The 12,464-nt window shown below is 32.4% G+C and overlaps 1 protein-coding gene across 1 annotated transcript in view; it reads right to left on the bottom strand.

Moving 5' to 3' along the window:
• LOC144835519 (DNA-directed RNA polymerase, mitochondrial-like) overlaps positions 1–12,464 on the bottom strand; it is a 28,440-nt gene that overhangs the window by 1,746 nt on the left and 14,230 nt on the right. Inside the window, exons 7-27 of the mRNA XM_078690600.1 lie at positions 12,055–12,304; positions 11,499–11,654; positions 11,183–11,282; positions 10,215–10,405; positions 9,774–9,893; positions 9,215–9,256; positions 8,706–8,779; positions 7,909–7,975; positions 7,526–7,661; positions 7,064–7,197; positions 6,573–6,673; positions 5,965–6,085; positions 5,298–5,494; positions 3,834–3,912; positions 3,618–3,740; positions 3,076–3,198; positions 2,758–2,835; positions 1,861–2,049; positions 1,213–1,370; positions 681–779; positions 184–256 (exon numbers count right to left, since the gene is read on the bottom strand). Of these exons, the coding sequence (XP_078546726.1) occupies positions 184–256; positions 681–779; positions 1,213–1,370; positions 1,861–2,049; positions 2,758–2,835; positions 3,076–3,198; positions 3,618–3,740; positions 3,834–3,912; positions 5,298–5,494; positions 5,965–6,085; positions 6,573–6,673; positions 7,064–7,197; positions 7,526–7,661; positions 7,909–7,975; positions 8,706–8,779; positions 9,215–9,256; positions 9,774–9,893; positions 10,215–10,405; positions 11,183–11,282; positions 11,499–11,654; positions 12,055–12,304 (2,611 nt within the window). The remainder of the gene's footprint in view (positions 1–183; positions 257–680; positions 780–1,212; positions 1,371–1,860; positions 2,050–2,757; positions 2,836–3,075; positions 3,199–3,617; positions 3,741–3,833; positions 3,913–5,297; positions 5,495–5,964; positions 6,086–6,572; positions 6,674–7,063; positions 7,198–7,525; positions 7,662–7,908; positions 7,976–8,705; positions 8,780–9,214; positions 9,257–9,773; positions 9,894–10,214; positions 10,406–11,182; positions 11,283–11,498; positions 11,655–12,054; positions 12,305–12,464) is intronic.

The raw sequence follows: 12,464 nt of genomic DNA, 5'->3' as shown, positions 1-12,464 counted from the left end.
AGTGTAATAACAGTATTTCAATTCAATTCAAGTCATGTAGACATTGTTTTAAAAAACAATAGAGCAGTTCTTCTAGTACATTACAATCTATATTTTCATGAACATTTTTCAATCACAATTTTAATTAACAAAAAAATGTCTTTGCTCTAAATATAGTTGCACATTATGACATACAATTTTTACCTGATTCATAATATCCACTGTATTAGGGTGTGTCCAGAAACAGTCATGTACAGAACTAAATGTAATACCAGCTCTGTAAGGGAACAAACACATCATTTTTCATGTATTGTTTGACAGTTGATTCATAAATATGTTGCAGCAGCCTACAGTATATTTAAAATGTACCAGAACATGAAACAATACTCCTCAACTATTGGACATTTTATGCAGGATTATTGACATCTATGTAGCCTTGATGAAAACATTTAAACTACATGTATATTTAAAAGTCTCACAGTTATAAACCATGAGCCCTTCTTTCACAGTTATTTCAGTTGAATACAAGAGTTTAGTCAGTTTGTCCTTGATGAAACCTGGGATAAATATATTTCATTTCACAATATATTATGTGATGTTGCAGAATATTTTAAGAAAGACTAAAGGATATATTCAAGGACGACAAAAACAAAAGGATTCCAATAACAGTATAGTTATTGTAATTAATAATAGGAATATACCTTTGACAATAGAGGCTGGTAAGCATCATGTGAGATGAGTCTAATGAATGAATAAAGTTTGGAGGAAATGCATTCTTCTGTTTCATAGTGTCCGATTTACTATAAATAAAATATTTAAAAAAAATGTTTCAGTTTGTAGATAAAAAGGGAAGGCAGTTAGCGATATCAAGATGTATAATAAATATATAAGATTCTTATTTATTATTTCTGTCTTGCGATATTCAGTATCGCAGTACACTACCGATTTTTAAAGTCTTATTTACTTTAAGAAATCAAATACAGTTGTTGGTATTGAGCATGTCCACTGCAGTGAATGTGTAAAAAATGAATAGAAAAAAATATGAAAAGATTTTATGTTTAGACTGTTATTGCAGTTGATTTGATACAGCATATTTTAGTATTCTCTTTGTTTATAAATAAGATTTGTATTTATAATCTTTCTTTTTATTTATTGAAATTATTAATTCATTACAATAGATGGAAAGGGAGATTTTACTTGAGTGTAGTAGAAAAAAAGAAACAATGTACTTACTGCCTTGACATTAAAGCATCTAGGTCTTTACTTGATTTTTTAACTTTGCCAGAAACTTTTTTTAGGTAAGGTTGCACAATTGGCAAACCAAGTGGAGTCTCCCATTGTACTAGTTCACCAGCTTTGGCTATCATCCAAGCACTTTCTGTTAACCAATCCTAATACAAGTACAATCCAATTATTTATACTAAAGCTATGTCTACACTATCAAACTAGTTTGACAAAAAAAGTGTGATATGCCCACATATGGTAGTGATATGCTCAAATATTATAGTGATATGACATCATGATGTCCATAAATGGGCACATCACATAGTGTAGACAGAGCTCTAGTTCTATTGAGTAAACAATTGTTAGTACGCAATAAACATTAAATAAGCATATAAAACAAAAAATCAAGAGTTTAAATACAATTGTACTTGTAAATTATTCATTCCCTCGGCATGAGACTGTGGAATGTGGACTTGGGGAAAACATATAGCTTTGACAGAGATTTGGGCATGTTTTCTCACTCATGTAAATAACTTCCTTCAAAACTATTTTAAAATGACTAAATAGGTAGTACACTACATAATATAAAAGCTAATTAGGAAATATACATATACCAGATAGTAAATAAATGTGTCCAGTCAATAAAAATACTGTTACCTGTATTTGTCTGGTTTTTGTGAACATTTTACGCAAACTCTGGAAAACTTTGCCAGTTATATATGCTGATGCAGCCCACTGCTGATCAAATGTTAGCTCTTTGACTTCTTTCAATTGCTTTAAAATCTGAAGTCTGCCCCCATAAGCAGTCACACCATATACAATTGTCATAACTGTCTGTTTTACAACCTGGACATAATGATATGAATTACCACACATGTTCTGAATCAACTACTAAATTGCTCACTATTTAAAAAAAAATTACTCCTAGTTGTAAATATAAACATTTTTTATTTTTATTTTACCAAAATTATAATTGGTTTTCTAGGAAACCAAATCTAAAAAAAACAAAATTACTGACCTAGACCAGGGAGTTCTAATTTTAACTCCCTGCCTATACTATACTGTAAAAAACTAATCTCTAAAATTAATTGCAGGCCTATTCTATTACAAGACAATAACACTTAACCGGAAATTCTTTCACCATCTATCACAAAAGTTTCTCTCATAAACAAAGCTGAGGCCAATTTACAGACTAGCGGTAACCGTAATAAAAATATAGAATCTGTTATTCTTATGACCATTTACACAGAACGCAGAGTGGACGGGCAGTTCCGGTCAGTATCTGATACTAGGACAAGCTACGCGGTTTTCTGCTTACCATTACCGCTTGTCTGTGTAAATTGGCCTGTAGACAGCAGTCCAACTAGTGAAATCAGCATTGTTCTTTTACTAGCATAGCACAAGCTAATTTTCTAGTTCCAGTTAGTAGTTTTCAACCTACTTGATTCAGCAAGCTGGTCTAGAATAATTGCTGTAGTACAAAATATTCAATGATTTTCTTTTCATATAACATTTTCTTGACAAAATAACATTTAAAAGCAAAGGTATATTTACCTTTCTGTGAATTTTATCTTCTAATAAAATTGCTACAGCATGGCCATCTGCAGCATCTTCTAGACGTGATTCTTCCACCTATTATGTAATAAGTGTACTGGCATTTATTTACTTTATCATACTTTTCTACTCATAAAAAGATTATTTATACTATTTATAAACATCTGTAGCAAAGATACATTAACTACATGTAATTAAATTCCCAGTACAATTCCGGTCATTTTGGTACCACATTACCCACCTAAAGGTTTTATTTCCTTAATCCATTAACTTTCAAAGTCCTTTGAATATCATTTGAAAAAAAATATTTAAACTCACCATCTCAGCAACTCCATTGTACACATCTTGTGGTAGATCTAGGGGATACAAGTTCACCTGTTTAGCTCCAATAACATCCCGTCCAAGAGCTGCATAGTGTTGAAGACCATTGCAAGAGCCATCCTTGGAAGAGAAAATAGAGAATGTGAAGCAATGTGCTATTTTATTTTTGGTATATCACCCAACAATTTTCAAGGTTCGTTCAGTCTATGGGGACTAGAGCTGCTTCAAGAGGAGACTTACAGGTACCCAAAGTAAAATTGGAATGCTTCCGTCTTTGTTTGAGTTATTTTTCGTCACATTTATATAATTTATTACCAACCGTTTTAAAAATAATTCCTTTAAATTAATTTTCTATCATAATTTGTTAAATGTAATGTTTTTATATTGTTTTTGTATATTGTAAAGGGTTTAAATTAAGTAGATGTAGATGTTTATATTTAATAATTTTAAAGAGGGCCCCTGGATATCAGATGGCCAGTGGGTTATGTTAAATTAAATAAAGTTGAAATAAGTGATTAGCAAATCAAAAGTGTATTTACCTGGTGCACTGGAAGATGACATATGTGTTTAGTGTGATCTGGAGAACTTACTGCAGCAGCAAGTTCTTTGCAAGCTGCTAACGTTTGCCAACAATTATCCACTGTTTGCCACCATTTTTTACCCTAAAAAAAGATTTAAAATAATGTATTCCTGCATTGTGTCAGTATTCAGTGTTAGAGGATCTAGTGTATATAATATTAACATTACAAAATTACCTCTAAAGGATAATGTGCAGAATCCAGTATCAATGGCATCATGCTGTTAGCAAACTCTAATCGTTCCATTTGAGATGCTCTGTAAACACAGTATATCATTAGAGAAATATAAGACATTTTTTTACTATTTAAACAATAAAGCCCTTTCTGTGAAATTTAAATTAAGGGAAAATGAACATTTACACTGCCAAAGCTGATGGAGTGCTTTAAAGCCCCCTTCCCTACGTTTTTTAGATCTAATTTAAGATCACAAACTATATTTAATGTAAAAATAATACTATATGGTCCTATTGCGATAACTTTTTTCGTCTTTAAACGGTTAAAAATGTGAAAAATAAGTCGATTCTAATAATTATAGCGGCCCGCTATAAATCCCAAAATGCATTGCGCGCGGATTGATATTTTTGTTTTTCACCTGTAATTCGCCCACTTTTCGATCGATCGTGAGGCCAAAACAAATGGAAGACTCCTAACTTTTCAGCGAAAATACCGGGTTTTCCCCAATTTGTATCAACGGAGTCTGGTAAAAATAGAAAGACAATTAATTCAGCAACTATACAACGTCAGGCTAGGTATATAGCTAGCGTACGATGTTCGTACGTTACCGATGTTTACCAGCTAGGCCTACAAAACTAAGCCTAGCTAGGCTAGGCCTAAGACCGTCTACGAGAGGTCGATCGCCGCGAGCTACATAGGTAGTGCATTGTTTCTGACTTTTTATCATAATTTACCATAAAACGTACATTTAAGACAAGGAATGACATGGTTTAATGTTTTTAAAGTGATATATATATGTATTATTTTCCAAAAAACGTCCAAAATTGCAGGGAAGGGGTCTTTAATTGTTATTGGTAGTGTTTTAGTAGCAGGAAGTTCCACAATCAACTGGTTGATTATTATGGAACTACAGTAGGAGGCCTACAAGAAGGTCTACTTTTAAAGTAGTGACTGTGTGTGACAGTGGCTGTGTGAACTAGTATGCCAGGGTAACCCCCTACTCGTCTCAAAAGATGTAATGGTTCTTTAAAGTGCACATTTTCAACATTAGAAATTAGTGTAAAAGTACAAATTATATATTACATAATATAATACAGTCTACCAAAATATAATTAGTGATTAATAAGCCTTTTAACCTGTCACGTGTAAGAAACAGAGATTTTAACAGAGCCAAAAGGAAAGCATTGACTTTCATTCACTGCATATCAGAGTGATTATCTTAAGCAAACAAAAATGTTAAGCTGGAAGTTCAATTTACACAGACGAGCAGTAACGGTAATATGAATATAGAATCTATGTTATTTCTTATGGCTATTTACACACAACGCAGTGTGGACGGGTGGTTTTCGCTCAGGATAGATACAGATTCTACGTGGGACAAGCGTACGCTGGATTTTTCGATTACCGTTACCGCTGTGTAAATTAGCCTTTACTGTATTTTAAATGACTTTGATGAAGATTAACAACCTCTTTTTAAGTCCAGTTAAATTGACAATATGAATCTTGAGCCAGTCGAGACCATGTTCACCAAGTGGTTTGCCAACAGCGAATAACAGTAAGCTTCTAGTTACATCATTACCAAGGTGATTGAAGTGAGGTGGGTAAGGGTAAACACGACCTCTGAAGTCCATGTTGTGTGGAAACCAAAAAATCTGGTCTCGAAACTAAAAAGATACTATATATTATTATTATGCATAATTCTATAATGTTTATACAGTAAATTCTCCAATTCCAGGTATGCTTGAGCTGACCTAATATACCTTGCATTCTTGAAACTCTGGTATACCTAATGTGGTTTATAGCAAAAAAGAATTGGAACCTGTTAGACCGCAAGGAAATTATGGTATTAGGAGAGTTTTCAATTTTCAGTAAATCTGGTATTGGGAGAGTTGACTGTATAAGATTATTCAGATTTTTAGTTAAGCAATAAAAGGTTAGAAGAAAAATAACTGTATTGACTATTTTTCATAAGAATCTCAATATAATTTAAAAAGCAAATATTGTGTCCAGACAATATACAAACATGCTTGAATAGTAGGTGTAATTTTTAGCATGTTCTGTATTAGGTACAATACACAAAAACTGGTTATGGTTTACAACAATTTAGATCAAAACTATATGTATTTATACATACTGCATTGGCAATTGATAGTTTGTAAACTTCGTTCATCCTCAGAGAGTGCATCTCAGACTTTTTCTTGCGATATTGTATTCTCTGCTTTTGAATCTCTATCATTTCTTCACTTTTCATAAATCTGAATTTTCAAATATAAATGTTTACAGTTAATTGAAATTGATACCTTTTTGGAAATATTAAGACAAAATATTCTAATATTAATTGTAAAAATTGTACACAATAAATCATTAAAAGAAAATAACATTTCTATTACATAAAAAAATCCTAAAACATGTTTTTGTTGCCCAGTACTGAAATTGCTAAATGCTCCCACTTTTTATCTCCTGTTACACATTATGAAAACTGTGAATCATCTATACTCTTATTTATTTATTCTATTTCTATTAATAAGTGCTATTTACAATGGTACAAACATCAAAAGCAAAACAAAGAAAAATTACCCTAAAAAAATACAATCCAGGGTGGTCCTCGACAGACGTTAGCAGGCTATTCAGGCAATTAAACTCTGAGTTTAAGAATGGGGTGTTGATGATTGATTGGTAGGTCATTCCAGAATTGTAGTCAGGTGATGCCTGAGGTGGTGTGAAACAATCAATTTTACTTACTTGGAATATGATGGAGGTTCTGGACAAACAGATGATGGAGGTGGAATATTGAGGTCTTCATCTCCTCCTTTCCTGAATATGTCCAACACTATATCCAACACCTGAGCAATAACATACAGGGTTTATTCATTTTCAACAGGATATGAAAAAACCTGTCTACTTTAGTTACATTTTTGGAAAATATAAAATAATGTTTAAACTCAGTATAGTAAGTAAATGTTTGAATGAGTGCTTATGATAGTTTTAGACATAGACACCCAAGTAGTGAATCTTAGTTTTCAAGGTAGGAGGCAAATGTGAACAATACTTAGTTTTCCATAACAACTGAACTGAAGGTTATCTAAATAGTAAATGTATACATAACATTCTAGAAAACATCAAATTAGAATTTTCACACAGTGTATAGACAGTAGTTTTTGTTGTGTTTAGTAATAATTTATGGTGTGGAAACTTTTTCATAACAAAAATTATAATTAGGTAAGTGTACTTACAGGATTGTTCACAATCCATGGTGTATTCGAAAGCTGGTTTAACGAGTCTAACACAGGATTGAGGGCAGCAGATTCAAGTTTTTCTTTTAATAATTGCATTTGGGGTGAATCATCTCTTGTTCTCATTAGGGAACCTTCAAAATAAACAGTTAAACAAATATATTTTTAGTTCAAAATGATTAATTATTCAAGATCTAAAAACATCTTATAAATAAATACAGTTGAATCAACTAAAGTAAACTGTTTAGGATACAAATATATGAGATTACTGACAACGATGAGACAACACACATTCTCTTACAATTAAAATACTTATGACAACAAACAACTAGATTATAGAGTGAATTTTTTAGCCAACTTGACGTAAACAATATACTCTGTTCAGATTGGGTGCCACTAATCAAACTATTATGAAGGTTTAATAACTATACACATATAACGATATAAAACAGAACAACTTACAAGGAGAAAACAAATAGCCTCCAAACTTGTGTGAGCACCAAGGAAGAGGTGGAGACAGCATAGGCACTTGGTTACTGTCAAATGTAACATCAGGTAGGCATGCATCCTGGATAAGGCTTACTAACTTGGGATGTGGCTGTAAATGGAAAACCTGGCGTTAGATACCAATGATGAACACTTTAAAGTGCCAAATACAGAAATATCCGTCTTTTGGTAACCCATTGTTTGAGGGCATTGTTTTGTAAAATTTGACTCAATTATGAATCATTTTTTTTACTAGAGACCTTCTTTTGTATGCAAATTTATTCCATATAACAGTTCGTTATAAGTATTTTCTTGTTATATTACTAAGAGAAAAAAGTATGAGTGGTCTACATACATACCTTTACAAAGCCTACTGTCTTAAGACTTCTGTAATCAAAGATGTGATACAGCCCAGGAATCATCTGCCTATTACCCAAAAGTATTACAATCAGGAAATATGTATAGGTAAACAATTACATTTATTTAATTACAGGTAAACCAAAGAAGTTATTAAATTATCAATTTCGATATTAGTAAGATTAAAATAATACAACTTTAATACAGTGCTGTTTACTGATGTCTCACAGCGCTTAAAAGACCAACAAGAATTATTGAAAAAGGTGAGATTTTAGAAGTGATTTGAATTGCTATGAGATTTACACTGAAGCTGGTTCCAAACCAATGTGTGCAAAAAACCCCTTGGGGTAAGATTTAAGGTAAATCAGAGCATTGTGGTGTACCTCTTGTAAGCAGATACGAACAATTTTTAAATTACAATTTTGTATTTTAACAATTTATTTCTGTATAAAGCAGCACCTGAAATTACATTTTGCTTATGCATTGAGAAAGCTGAGAATATTGGACATAAACAAAATAATGCTATTCTACAAGCAGTCACTTCTTGCAGATTTATGGTCTATACTTATTACATTGTTATTAAAAGAACAGGAATAAGAAATGTGAAAAAAACTTGATACAGGCAATATAGCTAATAAAGGATTAGCCACCACGGTTGGTAAGGTTTCAACCCGAGCACATATTGTCTTTGGAAAAAATGTGGCTCAGACCACACCCTCATGGCTACAGCACTGTAATAAATGTTAAAGCAGTGACTGTAAATAGATTAGCTGAGAAATTATTAATACCTTTTACCTACCTCACAGATGCTGAACCGAGGTGAGTGTCAATGTTAATCTCATGTAACATCATATCAGCTAACAAGGAACCGATCTAGCAAAAAACAAAAATGTAATTCATAGTGCAAAAATATTATAATTAGGTATTCGCACATGTGGTTGCCATTCATCTTTACCATTTCAAAATAATTTATAGCTACTGCGAAATAGTTTATAAAATTATCATGTTGGTGCTGTACTGCTGCTTCCTTGTGTATGACCCTAAAGCATAATCATAGTTTTTTTTTTTTTAATGTCTCAAGCCCTGCTGGCCTTAAAAATTGTTTTGGGAACCAAATTAGGGTCGCGGAACGTAGGTCTAGAGGTAATTACTGTACTTGGAGGTCATGGGTTCCAATCCACCTGATAATACTTGCAAAATTGTGTCCTGTGTATTATATAAATATGTGTAAAGTATAATGTATGTCGCAGGTAATACATTTGACAAATTAACAAATTATTAACCAATGATAAATGATATAATACTTACTGATAAAATAACAGCTCTTGACCAATGATTACTTTCAGTGTCCTGCAAATAGATTTGATGCATATTTATAGTGTTACAGATTTATAAGATGATTCACAGAAACGTCAAACAGTGGAGCACCTAGGTAAGAATGCTTAAACACTATGACAGAGTAGAGAGTATCATTCACAGAAACGTCAAACAGTAGAGCACCTTGTAAGAATGCTTAAACACTATGACAGAGTAGAGAGTTTGAAAGATACAGATATGTTTATTCACTTTGTTGTTTATTAGTTTCCACAAATACATATAATTTTACTGGTACTGGTCCTTGTACCGTGATACTAGATCACATATAGTGGCTATTAACTGTATACAGTTAGCGCTTATGAACACTGCATTACGGACATATACAGTCAATATTTATAAATGTGGATGGTGGTCACAATAAGTCTAGAAGTAGACTTTAAGCAGAGGCCATCATTACAAAAATAAAAAAAAAAACACTTTAATTAATACATTAATTATTGTTGTTATGAATTGGAAGTCTATATTTTCCAAATGGAGAAAAAAAACAAACCAGTGATGTTCCAGATGCATGACGATGTTGAATCTCCAGCCACTTCTCTCTAAGATTTGTGGTAGTCAACTTTTCTTCATTTAAACACAAAGGTACAAACCGTGTGTATAGCTGGTCAATCTGTGTTAATTGATGAATCAAAAAGACATGTTCATTATACTACTCAAAAAGCACTGCAAAAACTTAATCAATCATAGTATTACTATTAGTAGTTTCAATTGAGTTCACATCCATCGTCCTAACATTCTCTTTCCTTTGCTTTTCCCCTTGCCTGGAAAAGCAAAATTCCATGAATCCTAATTTTTTCTAACTATTGCCATTCAAGGGCCAATCTTCCTTCAAGTGCCTCTTTAACTCAGTGTGGCAGTGCTGTTCAATAGAAACCCAGTATATTGTTGAAATAATAGTCATTACATTTAAAATACGTTACTGAAACCATACCTTCTTGCTAACTCCTGTTTTAATCTTTTTCAGAATTACATATCGATGATAAATTCGCTGTCCAAGTTCCAATGATAAGTTAACACGGGCATTTCCTTCCGATGAAGTGGCCAGTGTATGTAACGCTTGCAACATTATATCAACATACTCGTTTGTGTCAAATAAACATAGAAATGGATAGAAATTTGCAACTAAAGAAAAAAGTATAATGTATCACAGGTCAGCTCCAGGCATACATATTTGGTTTAAAATGAATACAAATTTAAAATTGTGTTTTCTTATTTATGGACAAATATTTCGAAAACACTGGTATTATATAAAACTTATTTTTCAGTAGTAAGGCGATAGATAAAAATATACAACTGTATAGAAAAGAATTTTACAATTTTTTGGCCACCTGGAATGAAAAAAGTATGGGAAACATACATCAGAGATATTCTTTCAGATTTTCAGCAGCAATACATATTTTTTTTTATGAATTTCAAATTACCTGAAAGGAAAGTAAAAACCATTGATGTTTGTTTTTGTTTTCAAAGAAACTGTGGGGTACAGTAGTACTAGAGATAACGATGCAATCAAGAAAAAAAACGTAGCTGAAAATGGATATCATAATAATTATGATCTGATGTCTGGCTTGAGAGTTTTCATTCGTGAAACGTTGGTTGCTAAAGTTTCAATTCTCAATTTCACGAGTCCAGATCAATTAATGTTCATTTTCGTATATATTTGTGCCCATGAAAACACATATAAAGGGGCTTTTATAAAACTTTTTGTTTTTTGGGTGTCCTCTAAATAGGTGCTATTAGGGGGAAAATTTGTTGGGTCCCAATGGTGCTACTGTATTTATTATAATCAACTAGAATGTTGAATTTTGGGAACCATTCTCGCTTTTGTCATGGTGCAACCAATGGCAAGTTTCGCTTTCGTCTAGTGCAAACTGCATTCTACTTTAAATGACAAATACTCACTTCCACTAAAAGATTTGATATTATGACCAAACTTGTCTTCATCAAAAGCTCTCGATAGACAACTCTGCCATTCACGCTCATGTGCCTTAAGTATTCTTCGCTGTTGAAAGAAAAATAAATATCTAGAAGAAACCGACAAATCACAGCAGAGTTTTAAACCATCAAATTCTGGAACTTACCCTTAACAAACAGCTTGTAACATTTGCTTTGTCATATACAGTATTATTGCAAGAAATAACCAAATTGACCCAAAAGCACCAACTTTCGTTGGTTCCACTCTTTATTAATTGTGTAAAGCATCATTTGTGTGGCAAACCTTTTGTTCTATCTGTGGGCTGATGTCATCATCTATTTCCACTGACTTCACTTTTAAATATCCAAGTTCCTCTATCTTCACTTGCTTGACCATACTCTTCTTGAAACTATTGTAATCTTTATCCAAAGGTAACTTTTCAGAAAAGACATCAGAATCCTAAAAACAAAAATTTGAGCAGTATTTTTTAGTTTGCCTTGTGTTTATGTTATCCTTGCTGTAAGTGGCTGATTTGTTTCTCCTGTTGTCTTTGGTTTTAAAAATAAACTATTTTTATTTCACAATTAACACTGGCTAGCACTACTTATACCCCTTTATTTAAACAAAAGCATTTCCTAGGCTTTTGTTTTACGAATTAACAGCCATCTATCAACTATCAAGCCAAGTACACATTGTTGTATTGTATGTGCCACAATATGTCTGCAACAATGCATCAAAAAAGCTACAGTATGTTTACACTATTAAACTTTTATGAAAATGTGACATGCTCATATAGACACGATAATGAAAATGAATGAATTTGACTGGTAGATGACCCTACTGTATAGCTCCACTGTACCTGAAGCTTATCCTCCTGTCTGATAGTAGACGAGTAGAACTCTTGGACAAGGTGATTTGTGCAAAGTTGTGGTTCATATTCCTTTTGAACTAAGGCTTCATAACACCCAGCTTTCTCCAAAGCATTAACAATACATCCCTTTTCATCTTCAGTTAACTTGCATGAAAGTATATTATTTACATCTAGTCCTTCTTTTTTCATCTGACTAATATATTTTAAAGTTGAGTTTTTAGAAGGAGTTGAATCATTTCTAAAAGAGAAAAAAAGATTGATTGTTACCTGAAAAAACTGTAATTTAAAGCAAAACATTGTCAAATTGGCTACCAGCCAATGGGTTTTGGGGTGAATTTTACCATTAAGTTTAAAAAAAACTGGTAAAGCATAACACCTCTTTTATCCAAAATCACAAT

The sequence above is a fragment of the Antedon bifida genome, chromosome 2 (assembly GCF_963402885.1).
Source record: "Antedon bifida chromosome 2, ecAntBifi1.1, whole genome shotgun sequence".
Classification (NCBI taxonomy): Eukaryota; Metazoa; Echinodermata; class Crinoidea; order Comatulida; family Antedonidae; genus Antedon; species Antedon bifida.
The sequence above is the reverse complement of the archived record's forward strand: the minus strand, read 5'-3'. Positions and strand labels throughout refer to the sequence as shown.